Here is a 21,731-nt window from a genome sequence, read left to right on the forward strand (position 1 = left end):
TACATTCTCAGCAATGAGAACTTGCATAATCTCAAAAAAGGACTTGGCTCGACAGTCATGTCGCTTTGAGGCGAAATCAGGTTGTTGTGAGTCGCAAATACTGCAGAGAAGAATGCTCTCTAGGAAATTGGCAGACGTTGCCTCGGTGTTCACTACAGTCGGTCCCGCTAGTATCTCGACGCCATGATTCAAAAGAGCTTCGACCAATTCGTTTCGTATGCTTTGCACCAGATTTTTCAAAAATCGAGTTTTCCTCAGAGCGGCTTCACGATTGGATCGCGAATCTTGGTCGTCGTCACTCACCATTGAAGCACGGTGTTCGGCATCTTGTTCGTTCATAAGGATAGCTTGATCAAAGAAAAATCGAACAAACGCTTTGAGGTCGTCGTCAGACCATTCATCTATCTGGCGATTTCCATCAAACCCTTGATCCACTGCTGATAAACTCTGCGCCATGTTCATATTGACATCCCCACCACTGGTTCCATCATTGGTGTGTGAGTGTTTGCGCTTCACTTTGGTATCCAGTAATAAGCAGAGCTGAACCCTGGAGCGCTCAAAGTTCCATTGATTGATGTTGCTTAGGATGTCCTTGAATTTGTCGATGATGTTGGGAGAAGTGGTCGTATTTACATTGTTGGAACTGTCTTGATCGAAACTTTGAGTCGATGTAGTACAAATTAATTCATTCAATATGCTCAGAATCCGTGATCGATAGCTATGTTGTTCCGTCACAGTTTCCACTTGCATAGCATCGTCATTGACTGACCCATTGGAAGGTTCTTCGGCAATGTGGTCATATATAATGCCCATATCTCGCAAAAATGCGCACTTGAACCAGGGAAGTGTTAGAATATCCGAGCGCAATACCGTGAGATCATGTAGTAGCGGACTGCTCAATGCCAATTGCGCCGCCACCTGGGCAAATCCATGGAGCAAGTGAAATACTTCCATTAAGCCTTGCATGGTACTGGCAAAGTATTGCTTGCGAATGGTTTGTAGGCTCGTGAGCTCATCAAGACCTAATAGCCATGTTTGAGGTTCCTTCCACACGTAGCCACCACCATTGAAAGGTTGTTCGTCGTATCCGCTGGTAGATTGCCTTCGTCGATCATTGGATCGTGGTTTTAAAATGTTGGTATTCTGTACAATTAACGTTCGTACCATGATGGAAATGTTGTTACAAAGTTGCATTAATTGATGTTCCCTGTTGTTATTGTTGGATAAAGCATCATGCTGGTCTTGTTGGAGCTGAATCAACCGCTTTGCGATGGAATCAAGTGTGGGGTTGACGAACCGAACCAGCAACACATCCATACGAAGGACTTTGCGAGTTACCAGTGCCGTAACGAACATAAACAGCCAATTGCCAAAACCGTGATTTCTTGGCTGCCCTGTCACTGCATCTTTGATGAGCTGTGTAGAGGGGTGATCGGTAAATAGGTCACAGCCTTGTTTGAGAAGTTCGATAATCTCGTTATCAAGTTGACCACTAATCCGGCATAAGTTGGTGACCTCCGCAACCAAGTCCGCAAACGTCCGAATGTGTTCACGAAATTGAATCAGCCGAACAGGCAGAGTAGCAAGACTGCCATTAGGACTCGTCAGTTGCGGAATCGTCACCTCCACTTCTTCACCTGGTAGTCTATTTTCTGTTGCATCTAATACGCCTTTTTCCTTGGCCAGCTGTTGAAGAGTTTGAAAAATGGTGTCCAATAACATTGGAATCCAGTCTAGTTCTCCTTGGTGGCGTGTAAAGAGAGACATGGCGATTTGTTGCCCCTCCTTTGGATTTTGAATCAAGCGAAGCAGTTCTTGGGGTATTGAGGATTTCGAATCTTGTCGCCTTAAACTCATCTCAGGAGACATTATCTGTGAAATCAATGGCAAAAAAGTGAATACCGAAAGGCAACAGTGGACTATGCTTGCTACGACGATATATGGGCTTCTTCCAATTACATACCTTCACTTGCATATCAGCTTGAAGCTTCTTCTTATCATCTTCAGATATTAAAACCCCAGCTTGGATAAGTTGTGCCATGAAGATCATGATAGATCGCTCGGATATCCCTCTGCCTGACAGAGCGAGATGCTTTGCCCACGTAATACTAGCAATTCGACTTGTCATGTTTGCCAATTTCCAAATGCTGCTGTGCCGATGGAGGGTATCTATTATGAATGGATATATTGAGCTCTCATTTGTGTTCTCCAAAACCCACAAACTGATCTCGATGGCATGGGTGTAGTCTTGTAAAATTTCGAATATTTTGATCACGGTAACGTATTGTCGAACATTCATTAAGCATGCACCAGGAGACGTCATAACTCGCCAATTATCCTCACCGATTCTGAAAGGTAGTTAAGGAGAGCATATTAGCATAGGCAAGGCAAGGCGCTTCTCAGCAACGGCAGAGTGGTGAAAATGTGTAAAACTTACTGAACGTTTCGAACAACAAATTTCTTGACTTCTGGAACCAGCCAGTCGCGCGCAAATTTGACAACACAGTATCTCGAGGACCGTCGTACGGCTCTTTGGACAGCTTCATCCAAATGATCCGTGAGAATAAGTGGAAAGTCTTCTATCGGATGGTCAGCATCGGGCTGAGTCATGACATCCACGTCCAAGCCAAAAGAGCCTTTTGAAGGATCGCCCTTGCCGAGTAAAGCTGGACGGACCGCTCGTTTTAGATCGTTGTACATTTGTCGCTCATCCAAATCGCCTTTCTTATTATCGGGTCCATAGATGGCGACTCGGCGTTGATTTTGCAAATACATTGGCATATTTTCAGCTGAAGATAAAAAGCGAAGATAAAACAGGCAGCGTCTCGACTTTTCAGAATTTCGACGTTCCGCTTCCAAATCACCGCGTGCGATTAAACGAAGTAGATACTTGTGGTAAGAGAAGATTGACTGTTGGGTCAAGATATCGAAAAAGTAGCCGATTGAGCTTCTTGTCATGGATGATTCGGCTGGATGCAACAACTGGTTAACAACACAGACTTAGCTACAGCGACATCCTTGAGAAGGCTACACTTACCATGATCCACATCCATATGTAATCCATCGTCAGACAACTTCTCGTTTTCATGTACATCACTGTGGTCCAAGAATCGCATCAAGGACTCTTGAACAGTCAGTTTTCGTTGTTGCTTGTCCAATGTGCTGTCTGGCGTATGTCTTTCGCCCTCTATCTTTACAGCCTCAGTGTCCGCTGCTCCATTGATATAATGAGAAAGGACGGACGCAATGAAGTATGCTCTCCAGTCACCACTTCGTTCGGTTGTAGTGGCCCATGTACATAGCGTTTCGATCTTCTTAGAGAGCATTACGGTATCTTCCAATTTTTCGCATGATCCAAAAATCTTACTACACACACTGGCAGCGTACCATCCTCGGACATCTCTCCATTCATTGTTGTTGGCGCCATCAACTTGTAACCCGACGCCACTGTCTATCGTCAGGCCAACATCATCCAAAAACGATATAAGCCGCTCTTCCTCGTCTACTTCATTGTTGCTTGAGTCACCAATGGTAATGAATTGATTGAAAGAAACAACTTTGTCATCGTCTGCATGATTTACTGGGGGTTTTAGTTCTCGAGATGAGCCACAGTATAGTTCATTTCTTGCGCTGATTTCTTTCCAATAATACTTCATCAAACTTCTGGCTTCAGGAGTCGTCTTCGGTGGAACGTGTGTGTTAATCACAAGAACGTCCTGAAGTAAATGCCAGTACTGGTGATACAGCTTTGGATTAAAGAACATGTCGGGAATGGAGAGAAATAATGACTGTGGTCGAAAGGAAGAAAAAAATACATAGGTTAGAGTTTAGCATGTTGAGAGTTCCTCCGTTTCGATTTGATACGTTACCTGAAGAATTTGTTTGATGTCGGTATGCAGATAGCCATATATCCAATTGCCATCTTCAGCATAGCTTGGGTGTTCGGTTAGCTGATAGGGCAGGGGGTTAGTAGCGGCTCAATTGATCTAGCACTGACATCCATAGTCAACTTACAGCCTTGTTCGCTTTGACAAGCGTTTCGATTAGAAGATGCATGAGCAGTCTGTTCTGCTTATATTCATCCAAATAATCTTTCACCACAGCACTCAAGATCAACCACATGACTTCGAAAGATGAGCTATTCGCTAGTGAATCTAGTGACCACTTCAAATATGTGCGCTGATCAAGTAAACCTTCGCAGTATTGCCATCTAGCAAGCTTGGTGCTATAATGCCAACGTTGCTCAAATTTCTGGCGAAGTTCCGGAGTGGTCCACGGTTTTGTCGTATTTGCACTTGGACTGTTCTCTGCTTGTGAATTTCCTTGATATTTATAAGCACGCGGCGTCGGGTAGTTCGCGGGAGTGCCATATGTGACTACCGAAGATGTATACGGTGATATTTCGGATAACTGCTTCTTCAAGTGATTCGCGACGACGATCGTCCACTGTAAACTGTGCTGCTGTGCAGAGTGAGTGTTGTTGGTGATATTGGTTCTCTGGCTCTACGTTAATGAGAATCGTCAGATATGTGAAGTAAACAATACAACTTTAGCAAAGCAAGCAACTAACCATTTCATTCATGCCCACGATTTTGATATACCATGTTGCGCGCATGAATGGGACTTGTTTCGAAGCCAATGTGTCTAATAACTTTTCTCCTTTGAACCCATGGGGGACATTCCTTGCTAATTTACGCAATGGGACAACACCTTCAGCCAGATCTGTCATCCATTGGTCCTTCTTTTGGTCATTAAGAGTGGCTCTATTTGGTGCTTTGAACGTTGCAGGTCTATGGACATATCATATTGAATCAATATTGCGAATAAACAGAATCAATGAACAAATTCTATGCATACCCTGCGATCTTTCCCGCTTCTCGTCGTCGCTTGAGCACGTCTACCATGAAATTACCCAATTCACTCAATAATCGCTGTTCATCTTGAAGCTTTCCATACACCATATCGTGTGCACAGGTATGCTCATTCTAAATAAGTCAATCACAGAGTTGTATGGATGAGATATGGCCAAGCTTATCAAAGACATTGAGAATAAAGTACATACCGAAACCACGCTTTTATCAAAGAAGCCATTCCTCATTGTCTGCTCGTTCAAGAAATCTTCCTCTTGCCCAGGCTTTTGAGGAAATATGTCCGGATAACCCAAGCTCGGCATAGTTTTGCTCAATGGAAGGCGTTTTGCTGGAGGTTGTAAGACGTATTTTTTCAGCGGTTGATTGTGATTCTGTTGGTACTTTGGAATGTTTGGAGAATAGTAGCCAGGGGAAGAGCTACTGGAGTACGGTGAAGACATGCTAGTGGTTGAATTGAAAGAAGAAACCTGACCGTTGGCATAACCATTGGAAACATTGTTCTGTGCGTATCCTAGGTTTAGATTGCCACCTGTGCCTCCATACGGCTGATTAGTCGACTGTGTATTGTAGCGCGAATACGGCGCTGTGAATGGCAGAAAATGGCGAGATTGATTAGATCCACAAAACATTATGATCTTAAAAGTAGCGATTCAAAGTTTTTCGTTATAATACCTGATGGGCGACCAGCCATTGCCGGTTCAGTGTCTGGTTGGATGTAATGAGCTTTCCTGGGATTTCCTCAACTTGGTCGTTTCGCACCGCACAAGGGAAGTCATCGGACTTCCATTCTGAAATTTCTCAGTTGCACTTCTCCCAGCGAAACGCTCCCAGACAACTCCAGTTTATTTGTATTACGGAAGGCAAGCTACTCGACGTGTAGGCAAGGTCATCGGCTAGTGCTGGAGCATGTAGTTCTATTGCTTATCATTCATAGAAGTTAATCTTCTTATCCAAACTTTTATTGTTATTGTTTTGTTGGGCAACGGAGAACCAAAGTCAGGTGCCTTAGGTAAGGCAGAGCCTTGTATTCGAAAGGTCGGATCAAAGAACCGTGGTCTCGACAAGTAATGCATCCAAGACCTTTATGTTAATATTGTACATCAAAAAAGTCCTTAAGCTTCTAAGCCAAGACTGTCTAAAATCCCGTCAAGCATATCTAATTTATCATTGTACTCGGCCTCCATGGCCGTCAAGGTCTCCTTCACATACACATGCACTCTTCCAGAAGCATCCAAATCAGCTGTTGGGACACTGTACTTCTTTCCAAGGAAGTATCTTAGCTCATCGATAAATGGTATAGTATCTAAAAATTGGGAATGGAAGGGCTGTTTAGAACGCATACGATGGCCATAGATTTCGCATCAAAGTGATCACAAACCTGTTTCTTCTCTGTCTGCGATGCTCTCAGCACTTTCCTTGATCAGATTCTTAAACTCTGTATCTTCAATGTAGTCGTCCAAATTTTCAGCAAGATACTTTGTACAGTACTGCTCAATTCGATCAACTCCTAGGTCAATGGCAGTTCGCATGAGTTCGTATACATCCATTATGGGAGACCGCTCGCTTGTAATGATAATAGCTGCTATAGACTTGAGTCGATGAAACAAGAACCGGTCAGCAGCCATCAAAACTTCGAATGCCATATCAATTGGAATAGCAGCAGCATCAGTGTATATAAACTCCAGTATTATGGTAAAAGCTTCTGCTGAAATGTCGGATATGCGGATGATCGGCATTTCCAATGTGACTGAAGGATAATTGACTTGCGATCCTTCAATGTACGATTCAGAGAAGCGGCCAGAGAACATAATGTCAAAATATTCGCTTCTCAGCTTCAAAAGAGCTTTGTGGCAGGGAAAAGCGAGATCTTCGACCAATATACAGATATCAGCATGAACTGCTCGTGGGTCAATCGGCTCAATATCCGAGACGCTTCCTTCCAAAATAACAGTCACGGAGCGAATGTCTGTGCCATCACCATCTTGATCAATGATTCGACCCGTGGCTCCAAATATGTTGGTCTTGACGAACTTTTCGAAATCAGATCGTATTTGTACGATGTCCATTGTGTCACCATGAGCATTTTTCTTGGTGTCAGAAATCTCGTTTTCGCACTTTTTCTTCAGGTCGGATAGCTCCAAATGCTGACAGACAAACATCAGATTGGTGATAGACTCACGGTTCAAATCTGCCAGCTGACCAGTGTACAGATAATGAAGCACGGCATCAAAGCTTTCTGGATCCACCAATTGACTCTGTAGCTTGACCTCTTTTTCATTCAACCAACGCTGCATCAAATTTCGTTGAAAGTATGTAGAACGTGCAGCGATGACAAAGCGATGAACTGGATATTCTCGGTAGACGGGGTGCACATCGTCAGTTGTTACGATACGAATCTTGAACTTTATATCGCTTTCTTGCGGATCCTCGTACAATTCAGTCAAGAATTTCTGGAAAGGCTGTGTTTCGTCTGTAGCCTTTGTGATTTTATAAGAAAGTAGTAGATTTCTAATTTGGCTTGTCAGCGCTCCGTAAATGCATCGTTCACTAAAGTATAGGTATTAGTTGAAAAAGCAAAATTACAAGACTAATTGCATTGTAGTGATGCTTACCCTTGGAAAGTATTTCGATCACACTTTGCGCCATTTTCTAGTAGATATCTAGTGACATCGTAGTGACCGCAAAGACCTATTGGAGTACAGCTACTGTGAGTTCAACTGGCGACATGCTGACTAGCTTCAGTGCTAAACACCTACATGCCCAGTACAATGGTGAGCATTGCCACTTGTCGACAGCATTGACGGGTCCTCCCACGGAGATTATGTATGCAACTCGCTCCAAGTCGCCTTCTCGTGTTGCATTACATAATTCATCGAACAATGTCGTCTCGGAGCGATCTAGAACTGGGCTTATATTATCAGCTTCAGCAGGAGCTTCCTCAGCTGCGGATGCAAGTCGCATAATGTTGCGCTTATTAGTCACAGGTTTTTTGCCCATATTGCATACTCCTTTGGTGCAATGAAGGCTCTTTGTAAGAATGAGTGTTACAAAAAAAAAAAAAGAAGCGGTACGCTAAGTGGGTTACTGCGGTCGTATTAAATTTTGCCTGGAAGTCTCGACCTTAGGCTTACCACGGCAATATGTAGCTCTAGAGGCGGTGATTATGCCAATCCTTAGCAGTGACCAACGTACCCATTGCATACAATATAATTTTTCACTCGATGTTGTAGCTTCACTGAGATACAACGAAAAAGCATACATCATTGCATTAATCGGTAAGTCCGGATAAACAATGTTAATATCCATTTTTGTTCACCACTGCATAAACGAACGCAAAGTCTACCAGATTGGCTTTATCCTTGTAGCATTGGTAAAGCGCCCTTCACAACCGGTATTTTGGTTTGGGTTCAAACAAAATATGTGTGTGCAAAAAGCCAACGATATCCAAGCAGAACAACAATTTGTAAACTTTTAAAATTTGTTTGCCTTGCTTAACGTGATGCAAACCGCTTTCTTGGGGGGTTGTAGAAGATAGTACCCATTCTTATTGGACGCGATTGTGGCTGTCCCGTGGGTTCCTTGCATCGCAACGAGCAATCAAGGTTTTATCCTTCTGCTTTTATTTTTTTCCCATTGGCTCACCATGCCATTGGGCACAGCCACTGGATATGTGTTGCACGTTTCTGAGGTACTTCTCTACCCAAAAAGTGATAGCGTTATTGCATACTTCCTAAAGAAGTCTTCATACATAAAAACGCCCAGATCATATTTGCTTCCCTCTCAAAGTATTTAAGGAAGAGCATTTTCCATTCGCAGGTGGGTCAAGAACAACGCAATTTTTTCAAAAATGTCAAAACTCATCGTTGTATTTGGTGGCACTGGAACACAGGTAAGGAAAACAAATCGTGCGTAGACAACTCGATGGTGGCCCTGAAAAATATTGCTACATAGGGTGGATCAGTTATCAGTGCTTTCTTAAAGGACCCAAACTGGAAAATCCGTACCATCACCCGCGACGTTACCAAACTTCAAAGTTTAGCTTTGCAAGAAAAAGGAGTTGAAGTTGTCCAAGGCGATATTGGCAATGTTGATTCCCTCGTTGCAGCTGTTCAAGGCGCGAATGCTGTGTACGGTGTTACTGACTTTTGGGGACCTTTCTTCAATCCAGCTACGCAGAAGCAGCTGGCTCCTGGTCAAACCATCAATAAACACTGCTATGAACTGGAAGTACAACAAGGCAAGAACATTGTCGATGCCGTGGCCACCATTGCTGACACAACACTTGAGGTGTTTGTATGGTCCAGCTTAGCCGACGTGGCCAAGCTGAGCAGCGGAAAGTATACCTGGGTTTATCACTTTGATTCCAAAGCCCACGTGTACGATTACATCAAGGAAGCGTATCCCAATCTAGCAAAGAAAACCTCAACTTATCGACCAGGCCAATACGCCGAAAATTGGCTATCTGCTGGACCTTTCGCTCCCCATAAAGCAGAAGACGGCGTGTATGAGCAAATCAGCAACGTCGGCGAAGAAGTTATTCACCCTTGGACTGATACTCGAGGAGACACTGGCAAATTTGTACGCGCTCTCACGCAAACCTCGCCAGAGAAGCATTTGATGGGTGTCAGCCAAACCTTGTCCTATGGTGACTATCTTAAGATATGGGGAGAAGTCAATGGTGTTCCAACCAGATATGTGAAAATCACTCAAGAGCAGTTCTATGGACTTCTTCCATCAGCTGCTGCCAAGGAATTTGATGAAATGAATGCTTTCATTGCTGAGTTTGGATATTATGGCGGCGAACCTGGTTTGTTGTCTCCATCAGATGTGAGTATTTGATTTGTACACGTTGAAGTATTGGTTAATAGGTATTGATATGTTCGCTTACCCACAGCTCAAACTCGATGAACAACCGATAACTGCCAAGGAATGGATCAAAGCTCAGGATTGGTCCAAGATCTTGAAATAAAAGGGTTGAACTGCTGTAGTTATATCTTGCTTCAAAGTGCCCTGTGTTTACAAAGATGATCATGTATATGATGTCTATGATCAATTTTGAATTCTTCTATATAGCTGAACTTATCGACGTACTGCTTGCAGTAAATAAATAAATCTTACTGACTAGCAACATAACTTGTACCAAATGCAATACAGCCAAAATTCCATCCGTCTCTGGTGCCCAATAACATTGCTACTTTTGAACATCTTGTGAACTTATTCATAGAGTTTTATAAAATGGGGTTGCGTTCTAATTTTTGAGTAGATGCAAGTATTATGGATGCATAAGATACTTTACACCATATCAATGGAGGATAAAAAACTCAAGTTCCGGTGTTGAAGACCCAATGTACACAATATGTATGATTGCTCGAACTTTTGTTTCCGCCGTAAATTACATAAAAAAGATACTGTACAATTTTCAAAGCATGCAAAGGCTAGCATAATTATCAGAGTAGGAATAGATCCATATCGTTTGCCTTTTGTTCTCCATCAGCTTTTGAAATTCCTTTCTCGTTCGTTCGATGATCTCTCGTTGGCTCAGAGTGATGTCTTCTTGAATCTTCTTGAAGCCTTCATCTTCCCAAAAGCGGTAGCTCGACATTTTTTCCACTGTGCTCTTTGGTAGATCCAAAACGATGATAGGCACCTGGCCACGTTTCATGTCTTCCAGAACTGGAGTTATCTTGTCAACCGCCTTATCCATTAACATATTCTTCTGTTTGTGCTTCAACTTGCTGTGAGACTTTCCACGAGTTTCATTTCTAATTATCTGAATGTCAAATTCAGTGCGGGAAGAGTCAGTCAAATCTCCTTTGGACATATCATGTTGCTGATGGTGATATTCATGACGAAGAGCTTTGGCTGCGGGAAAATCGGTTGTGACTTAGTATAGGAAATGTATGTTTACGAGGACATGATAGACAGGACTTACGGGTATCATTAACTTCTTTGCTTTTGATATCATGCTTGCGCATCTTGGAGAGGGACTGTCCATGATCGATTCGGCGTTGTTCGCCGATTTCAGTAACCAACCAAAAAGCTAGCTCGGATCTCGGTACTGTGCATACCACATGTTAGCAAAAGAAAACAAGTGTCGAATCCACTGGTGGTGGTGTTAACACGAACCTTCATATTCAGTTTTCCTCAAGATATCCTTTACTTTGACAGTAGCATTATCTCTAGCACTGGCTTTGGAATCGTGAATTCTGTGTTTAATGAGTACCACCCAGTTAATACTAGATTTTCGGCACCGTGCAAACAGTTCTTCAGGATAATCTGGATCGTTGCGATCATCGTATTGCAGTTCAGCCCTGATACCATGGCTCCAGAGTTCGCGTACAACATCGAACCTCTCTTGGAGTAAAACTTTACCAAAGCTGGCCACGTAAACGTCGCACTATAAGCAAGTATGTTAGCGGTCTGCATGGTAACATACCAAGGGGGAGGGAAAGCAAACCTTTTTCGGTGCCCAAATACCAAAGCTGCGAGCTTTATCATTCTTCACATTCATCAAGAGTTTGATTTGCTCAGTTTGGTATATGTCAAGGTGGCGAATAAGCTTTTGTATCGCAATATTGACGCCAACCGCTTTGAGATTTCTGCTCGGCATGACGTTTGGTGGCGAAAATTGTTGAACCAAAAAGTCGTACCTAACAAAGATAAGGGCCGTCATCAATGCATGCTATTGTAAATATGTAAGTGTAGATCATGCGCTTACCTGCCACCGACCGCAAGGACATCTTTTTTCTTCATATCAATCGTATCCACAACGGCTTCAAAGACCATGCCATTCTTGTAAAAGTGATTGTTATATCTGGAAAAGGCATGAAGTTATTAGCTTTTGTGGTTGACGCTTGTCATTCGTAATCATTACAAAACATACACTAGAAGCGGTTGGAAAACCAGTTTGTGGCGTACACCAAGTGCTTTGGCATGAGCCACAAGCAGGCGTAGTTCTGTGATGGCTTCCTTGTACTTTGCTCTTAGGGGACCCACAAATAGAGTCTCTAATTTGCGAGACACAGACTCTAGATCTCCGCTGACATTGAATAACGACAGCTCATCCAGCGTGCTACGCTGAAGTTGGAACTTGAGTTTTAGCCCATTTCTGACATTGGCGAAAGACGGTCCTCTACCTAAACTTGACAAAGCCGTCAGCACACCACGCCGCATATCTGAAGGGATTCGACAGCTTTCTAGAATCGCATCAGTGATGTTGGCATGGTTGATGATAAAATAGAAAGCACCATTTTTGTACGGAGGGAGGTCTTCCAGTACTTCTTCCACGATCTTGATAATTTCCGCGTCTGGTACCATGGAGGTGGTTTCACGATGCACAATATCAAAGTCCACTTCAAGAACTGCCTCAGGTTGTCCGCCACTGGGGTTTTCACGATATACTCGGTCAAAGGTATACCGTTTGACTTCCGGGAAATTCTTCTTACGAGAAATGTAGCGCGCGAATGGGGCGGTCAAGTCAAATGGCAGCTGATTCAATGCACCCTGCGAATCCATTAAATGGACCGGGTTCCTCCATCCGTTTTCGTACAAGTCATTTTTGGGCATCAAGAGAGGCACAGAAATGTCAATAGCTCCATGTTTTCGAAATACCTTCAACATATGCTCGCGAATGCGATCATAAAACAGTGGATTGAATGGATCGAAAGGTTTTTCCACCTCGGTTTGATAATCGTATGTAAAATCCTTGTATCGATCGGATGATTGCGAAAACATTGCTGACATCAGTTTGTGGTAGTAAGGAGTGTTGGGATTTGCAATGGTACGAACACACTCGTTGATGTATTCATCTTCCAATTTTGGAGGCAGTAGATCACTTCTAAGTAGTTCAAAACTGTTTGGCCGATCCTTAGGTTGCGATGATGTAAGCATTTGGATGATGTCTTTCTGGTTGACATAATTTGGATTGAAGTCATCTGGAAATTTGCCGTTGCGAAGATCTTGAAGGACCATGGCACGCTGCATACCCGTGTGAAGCGGATAACACATTTCAAAGAAGATGATACCGAGCGAAAACATATCGACTTTTTGATTATATCGCATACCGGGAGATGCACCTTTCGAAGGATCCGGAAGGACTTCAGGAGAAACGTAGAAGGTAGTTCCAACCCCTGTGGTCATGCTTTCGTCCAAATTGTGATTCCAGGTTGCGCCACTAGCGGAGGTTACTGTCCCATCCATGCTATGATCGTGCATTTTTGTGGTCAGCGTATGCAATGTATCGTGATGGTTTCGTGCAAACGCTGAGACAGCTTCTATGAGAGTTTGGTTCGAAGTAGCTAGGCCAAAGTCACCAATCTTCACATCGTTATTGGAGTCCAAGAAAATATTGGAAGGTTTGAGATCTCGATGAATCATGCCTTGCGAATGAATGTGCACTAGCGCTTCCAAGATTTGCCGGAATAATCTCCAGCCTTCTTGTTCGTCTAACCCTTCGTCTATAATATCTCGAAGAGTCTTCTTTTCACAATATTCCATCTGTATGTACAATACTCGTATTCGAGATGACCGTTTGGATTCTTCGCTAGAGGTGTTTGTTCTTGAACCTGATCTGCGTTTGTGATTCCGAATTGCCAGCTTGGCTCTCGATATCTTTGAGCGATCGGTACTGTTATCTGAAGCAACAAATGATATATGATCATCGTCCCCTTCATTGGGGATGCTGTCATCGTTGGAATCATCCGACGTTTCTTCAAATTGGATGGCAGAATAGCTTTTACTATGAGATCTCTCTGTTGATAAAAAGTCATAGCGTTTGGGCATGACGCTTAGATCACCATCTTCATCGTCTTCATCAAAGTCGGAATCTTCACCGGAATAAGAGTCACCCTCAGTGTCGCTATCTCTCCAATTACCATCCTCATCTTCAAACCAAGTTGTGTAGTAGCGAACGACGTATTGATGATGAAGGCTGGACAATGTTTGTACTTCTCGAAGAATCTTGCGGATATCTTCATTATCTCGAGGATCCAGACGAATTTTCTTGATAGCATAGAATCTGCCATCTAATTTGTTGCGAGCTTTAACCACTTCTCCAAAGCCTCCTTTTCCGAGAAATTCAATTTCTTCAAAATCAGCCTTATAACGAGATCCACTACCGGTGCCATAACCATACTGATCAGCGTCGTTTGGTGGATTGTTGTCGTCATAGCGTCTTCGGTATTCCTGAGCTTGGCTGATGGCAGGAGAATGCGAGAAAGGTGACATGCTTGAATTTGCAGGTGGGTCAAAAAGCATTACTTGCTTTGACTGTGCTTTTTTATCTCGATAGGCTGCTACTGGTCGTTTTGGATGCTGGGAAAGCGCATTGACAGGGTATCGGGTGGAGAAATCAATGCCAGAAGGTGATGTAGTTTTATCATCCGCGAAGAAAGGATCATTGGAGAGGTCGACAGCAGTGGGTCGCTTCCTGGCGTCTGGTTCGAACATCTTCATTGCGAAATGGCGAACTGACTCTGGAATATCATGCTCTACCACTCTGAAAAAGGCCTCTACACTGCCAAACTCTTTGGTGACATCTTGGCCCCATAACATCTCCAAAAAGACGATACCAAGGCACCATATGTCGTTCTTACGTCCATAGGATCCTGGCTTATCTTTCAGTTCGGGTGAAGTCCAATTCCGAGATCTATCACTATTAGTCACTGGAGCTAACTTATCGTCTAGAGGGTTGGAATGGTGTAGATCATGGAGCCTTTGAACATAACTTATGTTGGATAATTTGACATTCTGGTGTGTATCAAAGAATATGCTGGATGAACATATATCGCGACAAACGAAGCCACTGAGATGGACATGATTGACAGCCCACAAAAGCTGCTTCAGGTATTTTCGGCATGTTGCTAGTCGAATTCCTCCACCACACTTTTCCAGTAAACTCTGAAGCGTATCCCCCTCCTGATATTCCATCAAAATTTGAAATGACCAGGCATGATGATTGAGGCTACTTTGACGCTCCAACTTGGACTCATAGATACATGCAATGTGGGCATGCCGGAGAGTTTTTAACCGCTCAAGTTCTCTTTCAATTTCTTGCATCTGGTGACCCAAAATGGTCAGCATAACAATGCTATGTGGTTTGCCTTTCTCTCTCCATCTTTTCTTCAATTTACCTTTTTCTTGCCATTTTGTGTCATGTAGTATGAGGAGGTCACATTGATCTGCTTGATGACCAATTTACATCCCAAGTCCAAGTCTTGTTTGGTAGATACATCGCCAGATGGTTCGTTAATTTGATATCGATAGGGTGTGGCAGTGTACGTTCTGCTGATAGAACCTATTTCAAACCCATTTCAGTAATTGGTTAACCTCTATCTTTACAATATTAGTTAGTACATACCAGATCCAATGCATGGCCCGAGCATAACGGAGCGAAATAACACAGTCTGGAGTTTATACATGTTAGCTTTCTAATTTCGGTAAAACTGATCTGCCTCTGGACTCACCTTCTGGAAAGCTCCCAGACTCCCGTCTCCATCATCTTCAAGTCCCAGCTCAATCATATTATCGAATGAAATTAGCTTGAAGTCCTCATAGTGGTTGCTCGCATGATCATTGTCGTTATTGTTTTGGCGAAAATGAGAGTCGGAGTCACTATCGCTACCAGCATCATATTCTAGTTCTTTACGTCGCTGATCTATGAGTCTAGCATGCTCCCTCTTCCGCTGTATATCTTCCTGAATTTTGGCGTTTATCATGTCAGATTGCGCTCGTCGTTCCTCTTCTTCTTCTTTTTCCAACCTTGACTTTTCTCGCATTGCCTCTTCTTCCACTGCCTATGAAACAATTAACGTGAATGACAACATCTTATTGCTTTTTATTTCACATGCCCACTTTACCTTAGAAACTTCATGCTGTCTGATAACCATCTGTTCGTAGAAGCTGAGCTTGCTTGCTTCAGAAGGCGGTTTGTTATGAACTGATAGGAAGGTTTTAATGTGATCGGTAATATCGAAAATCATTTCTTGGTTGAGTAGATTTTTGCATATAGGCTGTAGGGAACTACGCAGTTCTTGTACTGTTGCAGGAAGAAGTCCATGAGGGTTCAGCAATCGCAATTCAGGCATTCGCTTTGGATAAGTCTTGGGAAGTCTAATAAAATAGCAACGAATTCAATATGCTTGGTTGGGCCAGCCATTTCGATAACCAGTAACTCAAATTTTACCTAACGTTGAGATCAATACTGGTGTGAGCCGTTTCATGCTCTTCCTCACTTGGTGTTAAATGTATTACGAACTCAGTGGTTTTGGTCGCAACCTAATTAGAATGGATTAGGATAATTGAAAAGTCCAGGATTGATATTTATCAATTGTAATTATCTTACATTCCAAGCTGTTTTCTTCTCTTCTACTTCTTTGAAATCATCCATAAAGATAGCCTTTAAGGCTTCGATTTCGTTGGTTTGTATCTCATGCAGTTCGTTAATTTCGCTTTGGTCCATATTGATATATTAAATACAGGTGTAGGGATTAGTGATAAGTTGTAAGTGAGCGATCTGGCTAGTAGTTATTCTTGATTGCTTTGGATTCAAGATTTGCGCAGTGCGACGGACGATCGGATCAATATGCGAGCAGGTGTATTGAAGTAGACGAAAGTAGCAAGAGTAATGCAGGAGTTTTGAAAGCAGTGATGGCCGAGACTGGACAATCGTTCACTGCATTTTGCTGTCGAATTAAGTGTCTAGAACAAATGAATAGGTATAATGTAAAGAACGAACGAAAAGACGCCGAGACAGTTGAGCTCAACGAGATAAAGCACAGACAAAATTTCGAAGTCGGAAAACGCAGGATCTGTCACCCCACGTCATCAATTGCTGCCTTCTTTTCCAGACTGACAGAATAATGGTCACCGTCGAGCGGAATTCATGAGCAGATTTACCATTTGTCAGTCATAATAGTGCTTTAGACATTTCCAGCATTATCAGAATCCATCTTCTTTTCGATCATTATAATGGATGCCTTGACGATCGCTGATTTTACAGCTGTGATCTTTCAAAATCAGCACAATAGCTAAGCAGTGGCACCCAACGAATAGTTAGCGATGAATGAAACGAGTCAGTAGCTTGAAGAAAGATGAGCGTACACTAAAATGAGCTAAGAAAAGAAATAGATATATTCAAATTTGAAGACAGTAATTGTGAGGAAAGACATGGCCGCCTACTACAATTGAATATCTCGACTTTGCCTGTCAGCACCATCCACGCAATATATCGAACTACTTCTGATTTGTACTTTTATTTGGTTTCATTTTCGTTGAGTAAAAAATGATCAACTCTATAGCTCTTCGTGGATGACTCTAGCTTCAGTTTCATCTTCGCCTTTAGTAGCAATAAGCGGGCAAACGGCAGGAGATCTCATCTTGAACTGATACTCGCATTTTTCAGGTTCAGTGACTTCGAGAATTTCTGTCTTAGCTCCACACTCGAAAACAGCCTTCACACTTCGTTCAGGGCCATTCCAGCATTTGGTTCCACGGCTGTAAAGTTGTTTGTTGTAGTATTCAGGAGAGCTATTGTCTGCGCTGCCAGTGTAACCTTCAAAGGAACTGCAATATATCCAAAGTTACAAACTGTTATATCGTCAGACCTTTCACTACAATGAACAGTATGCTTACCCAAGATTGGTGTTGGCACCATCACGGTTGGACTTTTGATGTGCACCGCCAAAGATGCAGATAGAATAGACATATCTAGGATATGAAAGCCAATGTTAGCTGAAACGGCAATGGCAAAGTACATAGGTTGGCAGAAGTTAACTTACTCTCCCTCATCCTTCTCAAAACATTCATTCTCTAACTTCATCCATTCTAAATCTCGTCCATAATCTTTGTTGAGCTTTCCGTTCACTCCATTCAAGTCATTTTCTTTGGTGCCAATGTCATTTCGCTTTTCTCGGACAGCATCAGAAGCTTTTGAAGCGGCTGTCGAAGAATTTGGATGGTTAGATGGAGTGATAATGAAAAGTGTAAACTGCAACCACGTATGTCATAATATCAAATGGTGTGCGCACCTTGTTGGAGTCGCTCAGCCTCATCGACATTCAATAGAATGGAAGGCAAAGCCTCCTTGACCTTTGCTGGTAACAGCTTCTCCAATTTGGTGACAAATGCGCTTGTAATTCGAGAAACAACATTACCTTATGATGAGAACAAATGTAGAAAATTTGGAATGGTCATTAGGATGGTGAATTTTGCAAGGAAGGATGAATACTGAGCTGGATCAAGAGTTACGGTACATCAAGATGAGTAATTTACCTTGTGCTGCCTCTTTCACAACGGGATCAGTGTCCTCTTCAACGACTTCGTTGGTGAAATCTTGCTCTTCCTCTTGTGCATCATCAGCTTGCTCGACGATATTTTCTTCATCGACATCTTCTTGTCGCTCTGTCTTAATGATATCGTAGTCTACCAAAAACTCATCGTAGCCGGAAATGGCGGTTTTGACAGCCATGTCATGATAATTTTGGTTGTGATCACGCTTCATGTCGTGCAATATAGTTAAAAGTTCGTCCACTTCCTCTTGAAGAGTTTTGATGTGGTTTCTCAAAGATGAAATCTTGAAGGCAGCACTATCGCTACTAACTTTGCATGGAGGACATTTAGAGTCAGTTTTAACGACGGTGACAGGAGCTGCCGAATCTCGAGCAGCCTGTTCCTTTTCTCGAGCAACTTCCTCGATCTTTTCCAAGGCGCCTAACTCTGTACGCATAATGGCAATCTGCTCCTCCAGCTTCGCCTTTTCGATTTGCAGTTCAGCCATCTTTGACTTTCCGTATTCGATCCATTCTTTCTTTGTGGAAACCCCGGAAGTGAGAACGGCATCCATTTCAGCTTTGTGCTTGCGATATTGAATGCCAACTTCCTTGCAGATATTGTCACATTTAATCAATCCTGATGACTCGTCCGAGCCATCACAGCATTCGGGATCACAGACACCGTCGTTGACACGGTAGGATTTGATGTACGAGGGTATATGACCCTTATTTTCGCAGTAAAAAACGCTGTTAGGGCAAGCGGACGTTCCTGTTTCATTTGGCGTTTAGTCAGTGGCGTTTATGGACTCGCGTAAACGTGAAGGAAAGCGTACTATTCAGAACGTACCTGGTTCGTCGGATCCATCAGGGCAATCACAGTAATCATCATTGATGGCTGATGCAGGGATTGTCTTTGACTTGTCTAGGCAGGTCCAAGTGTTACCGCTGACTTGGTATAGAGCTTGCTCTGGAATGATGTTAGTTCTTTTCATGCTACAGGTATCATTGGATAGAATGGGGTGGATCAGATCGTACTTTCTGGTGCAACGCCTTTAACATTGGACGATAGAGCTGGCGATACTAATAGGACAGCAGCCAATATGCAGGATAGCGATGCCTTTCCTACCATTGTGTCGAGACAAGAATGAGACTAACTTAACGCTGAGGCTGCCACGTCAAATTCCGCTCCTCATATTGGCTGGTTGAAATTTTGAATTTAGCAATCGCTGGACGTGACTGACCAGCCAGCAGTCTGATCAAAGGTCTGCCTATGCTCTCAACGTTATCCATCCACCATATGATTATTTTCATAGCTGATAAGTGTTCTCCTTCAATAATGAAAGTTCGAGGTCTCTTAACAAGATTGGTATACGAGAAAAAGGACGTTGGATCAGCATTTGCAAAGGTATTTAGGTAAGGTATTTTTGATGACTGCTTGAACTAGGACTCTGAATACATGTATATTTTGATTGTAATTGATATTTAGTTTACGGAAACATCTTGAAAGTCTTTGTCAACAAAGCTGCCATGAAAAGTCACAGGAGTCATATCACCAATCTGAGCCTTGCCGAGTTCCTCGAGTGTCTCTCCGTCCAAGATCACAACATAGCATAGGTCTAAGCTTTCGTCACTTTCATGAAAATCATTGGCTAAAGATACCACAATACCATCATCTTCGTTCTCAGCTCCTGGCTTGGGAATAAAGATGGGCTCGGAACAGTAATAGCCAGGGCGATAATATTGTACCGTTTTGCCAGTGGAGGTATCAACTTTGACAACACTAACAGTTTCGTTTTTGTCCATGGTTGCAGGATGCAATTTACAAGCCCAAACATAGCGACTTGGTTTTCCAGTCATTTTGGCATTGAATCGAGGGAATTCCACGTTAGGAGCGATCTCCTTGTACGTAGCTTGACCAGCTCCGCGTTGAATCGCATCGTAAGAGATAGTGTATCGTCGTAGATCTCCAAAGCTCGATTGCCTAGGAGGATTCACTGTAATACCTTTTGACTTCTTTTGCTTGTTGTCGCCATGATGGTTATCTTGTGAAGAGAGTTGTGTCTTGCGTACAGGTTTGCCAAAGGTGTGAAGTTGGTGTGCAATATCTCCATCAGGAAAAGCTCCACACTCGAAATGAATGCCTTCTGCATCCTCCCAGCAATTGCCCATATGGAAAGCAAAAGCAGGATCAGCTTCAATGGTAGCGACGTGTTTTTTCTTTTCGCGAGAAATCACATGAAAATATGTTTTAGCGTTCGAATCCCATGCAAATGCGGCCTCTATGGTACCTTCCAAAAGGATTGGTAGTCCTCCACCGGCAAAGTACAATGGGTATTCAGGTATAACAATATAATTTTGAGTCAGAGCAAAAGAGTGGATATATGAGGATTTGATAGGTACGTTATCGTGCAGTCGCTTGACAATGTCGCCATAAAGCGTGCCTTTGCCCTCCGGATTGATTGAGAATACTTTGATTGTTGTGCTGCGACCGAACGAGAGTACGATGTTGAACAGCTCTTTAGTATATGGACATGTTTGATGGTGCGCGGCAGATAGCTGACCTTGAACCTCAGGTATGATGGTGGTGTAATTGAAAATCTTTTTGGGTACTGAAAGCAGCAGGGGACACAAAAAAAAAAAAAAAGATCATGTTAGCCAATGATTTTTACTATCGTTCACGACCGCGGTTGGTTTTCCCTACCTAGTGAATCCACATCTATCAACTGAAGTAGATTCGCATCCGTTTTAGCGACAAGAACTTGATCTCCCACCTTGCGAACATCAGCTAGGTGGTCATTTCCCAAGGGAAAATTGGGTGTGGCTGTTACACCGACCATGGCGTCTGAAGGATGACGAGTCTCGTTCGCTATTGAGGATGAGCGTAGCCTTTTGTATGCACGGTATAATTTGATAAATAAACTGGTTGCCGGGTCGGAGTGGCCGAAGAACAAGGGATAATCATCATTATCTGCTAGTTGTCTTTCCACTTCTTGGGACAAATTTCGGGAATTGTACTGAATCTGGTTGTTGACTGCAGAAAACACGAACCGATGCAAGTATGGAAGACCGTCAAATGCATGGCGAATATGCATGTAACTTCCGTCCTTCCGCTTTATATTAAACTTTCCTGGACCTAAGGCATTTGTTGAGTAGACATCATCACTAAAATCACGTATGTTCAGCTTATTAACTGACCTATGCGAAACAAAGTGCCGTTTAACCAAGCTGGTAGTTGCCCATTGACTGGCAGTGCGACTGGCTGGGGAATCTCAGTGGTATTTCTAAACATTGGCGTGTCGATGGATTTTTGCGCTTTCAGCATTTTGTATACGGGAAAGGACGCCAGGACAGCAATAGCTAAGACGAGCAGATTAAATGTTTCCATTGCGGAGAGAGAAGTAGCGTTCCAGTCCGGCCAATTTTAGCTATTTATGGATGTCCGGCCAAACTACTTTTTCTTACGCCAATCCAACGCAAAAACATGCTCTTTCAAAAACTTATCGATATCATCAACGGTCATTCTATGGGTACTTTACGCCTTTTCCAGCTTCATGCATGCTGTTCATAAGCATAGTTTGGATCGTTTATGTTT

At 42.9% G+C, this 21,731-nt stretch overlaps 6 protein-coding genes across 6 annotated transcripts; 1 reads left to right on the top strand and 5 right to left on the bottom strand.

Moving 5' to 3' along the window:
• Nucleotides 1-4,005: 4,005 nt before the first annotated feature.
• On the bottom strand, nucleotides 4,006-5,311 carry K450DRAFT_170494 (uncharacterized protein; the record flags this gene model as incomplete). Its single annotated transcript, XM_051584113.1, has 5 exons — nucleotides 4,006-4,300; nucleotides 4,394-4,497; nucleotides 4,571-4,790; nucleotides 4,858-4,985; nucleotides 5,063-5,311. The coding sequence occupies 5 exons, from the start codon at nucleotides 5,309-5,311 to the stop codon at nucleotides 4,006-4,008; spliced, it is 996 nt and encodes a 331-aa protein (XP_051447597.1).
• Nucleotides 5,312-5,786: 475 nt separating this feature from the next.
• On the bottom strand, nucleotides 5,787-8,039 carry K450DRAFT_226013 (uncharacterized protein). Its single transcript, XM_051586483.1, has 5 exons — nucleotides 8,003-8,039; nucleotides 7,628-7,898; nucleotides 7,484-7,559; nucleotides 6,250-7,418; nucleotides 5,787-6,174 (listed from the first exon to the last, which is right to left on the bottom strand). Exons 2-5 carry the CDS (start codon nucleotides 7,866-7,868, stop codon nucleotides 5,984-5,986), a joined length of 1,677 nt encoding a protein of 558 aa, XP_051447598.1. The 5' UTR covers nucleotides 7,869-7,898; nucleotides 8,003-8,039; the 3' UTR covers nucleotides 5,787-5,983.
• A 642-nt stretch (nucleotides 8,040-8,681) lies between these two features.
• On the top strand, nucleotides 8,682-10,027 carry K450DRAFT_205741 (uncharacterized protein). The gene is made up of 3 exons (XM_051584738.1): nucleotides 8,682-8,760; nucleotides 8,823-9,698; nucleotides 9,766-10,027. The coding sequence occupies exons 1-3, from the start codon at nucleotides 8,719-8,721 to the stop codon at nucleotides 9,838-9,840; spliced, it is 993 nt and encodes a 330-aa protein (XP_051447599.1). The 5' UTR covers nucleotides 8,682-8,718; the 3' UTR covers nucleotides 9,841-10,027.
• Nucleotides 10,028-10,075: 48 nt separating this feature from the next.
• K450DRAFT_226018 (uncharacterized protein) lies at nucleotides 10,076-16,629 on the bottom strand. Its single transcript, XM_051586484.1, has 12 exons — nucleotides 16,213-16,629; nucleotides 16,054-16,145; nucleotides 15,728-15,980; nucleotides 15,335-15,664; nucleotides 15,229-15,274; nucleotides 15,002-15,165; nucleotides 11,755-14,927; nucleotides 11,590-11,685; nucleotides 11,329-11,521; nucleotides 10,998-11,268; nucleotides 10,804-10,929; nucleotides 10,076-10,733 (listed from the first exon to the last, which is right to left on the bottom strand). Exons 1-12 carry the CDS (start codon nucleotides 16,327-16,329, stop codon nucleotides 10,291-10,293), a joined length of 5,304 nt encoding a protein of 1,767 aa, XP_051447600.1. The 5' UTR covers nucleotides 16,330-16,629; the 3' UTR covers nucleotides 10,076-10,290.
• Nucleotides 16,630-17,060: 431 nt separating this feature from the next.
• K450DRAFT_226021 (uncharacterized protein) lies at nucleotides 17,061-19,493 on the bottom strand. The gene is made up of 7 exons (XM_051586485.1): nucleotides 19,175-19,493; nucleotides 18,987-19,106; nucleotides 18,141-18,908; nucleotides 17,897-18,022; nucleotides 17,648-17,807; nucleotides 17,502-17,576; nucleotides 17,061-17,432 (listed from the first exon to the last, which is right to left on the bottom strand). Exons 1-7 carry the CDS (start codon nucleotides 19,266-19,268, stop codon nucleotides 17,162-17,164), a joined length of 1,614 nt encoding a protein of 537 aa, XP_051447601.1. The 5' UTR covers nucleotides 19,269-19,493; the 3' UTR covers nucleotides 17,061-17,161.
• A 128-nt stretch (nucleotides 19,494-19,621) lies between these two features.
• On the bottom strand, nucleotides 19,622-21,428 carry K450DRAFT_170664 (uncharacterized protein; the record flags this gene model as incomplete). The annotated part of the gene is made up of 3 exons (XM_051584122.1): nucleotides 19,622-20,748; nucleotides 20,841-21,272; nucleotides 21,335-21,428. The coding sequence occupies 3 exons, from the start codon at nucleotides 21,426-21,428 to the stop codon at nucleotides 19,622-19,624; spliced, it is 1,653 nt and encodes a 550-aa protein (XP_051447602.1).
• Between the last annotated feature and the right edge of the window lie 303 nt (nucleotides 21,429-21,731).

The sequence above is a fragment of the Umbelopsis ramanniana genome, assembly GCF_025399195.1.
Source record: "Umbelopsis ramanniana AG unplaced genomic scaffold K450scaffold_8, whole genome shotgun sequence".
In the NCBI taxonomy this organism is placed as follows: Eukaryota; Fungi; Mucoromycota; class Umbelopsidomycetes; order Umbelopsidales; family Umbelopsidaceae; genus Umbelopsis; species Umbelopsis ramanniana.

Bases quoted from the DNA above. Each gene is read 5' to 3' on its own strand.
- K450DRAFT_226013 (XM_051586483.1), bottom strand. From the start codon at position 7,868: ATGGGCAAAAAACCTGTGACTAATAAGCGCAACATTATGCGACTTGCA. The intron at 7,419-7,483 runs GTAAGCATCACT...CCTATACTTTAG, and splicing joins GATCGAAATACTTTCCAAGG to TGAACGATGCATTTACGGAG. The intron at 6,175-6,249 runs GTTTGTGATCAC...CCCAATTTTTAG, and splicing joins CGCAGACAGAGAAGAAACAG to ATACTATACCATTTATCGAT.
- K450DRAFT_205741 (XM_051584738.1), top strand. From the start codon at position 8,719: ATGTCAAAACTCATCGTTGTATTTGGTGGCACTGGAACACAG. The intron at 8,761-8,822 runs GTAAGGAAAACA...ATTGCTACATAG, and splicing joins TTGGTGGCACTGGAACACAG to GGTGGATCAGTTATCAGTGC. The intron at 9,699-9,765 runs GTGAGTATTTGA...GCTTACCCACAG, and splicing joins GTTTGTTGTCTCCATCAGAT to CTCAAACTCGATGAACAACC.
- K450DRAFT_226018 (XM_051586484.1), bottom strand. From the start codon at position 16,329: ATGGACCAAAGCGAAATTAACGAACTGCATGAGATACAAACCAACGAA. The intron at 14,928-15,001 runs GTAAATTGAAGA...TTGGGTCACCAG, and splicing joins CACAAAATGGCAAGAAAAAG to ATGCAAGAAATTGAAAGAGA. The intron at 11,686-11,754 runs GTATGTTTTGTA...TGCCTTTTCCAG, and splicing joins GTTTTCCAACCGCTTCTAGT to ATATAACAATCACTTTTACA.
- K450DRAFT_226021 (XM_051586485.1), bottom strand. From the start codon at position 19,268: ATGGTAGGAAAGGCATCGCTATCCTGCATATTGGCTGCTGTCCTATTA. The intron at 19,107-19,174 runs GTACGATCTGAT...ACATCATTCCAG, and splicing joins TAAAGGCGTTGCACCAGAAA to AGCAAGCTCTATACCAAGTC. The intron at 17,808-17,896 runs GTGCGCACACCA...ATTCTTCGACAG, and splicing joins GGCTGAGCGACTCCAACAAG to CCGCTTCAAAAGCTTCTGAT.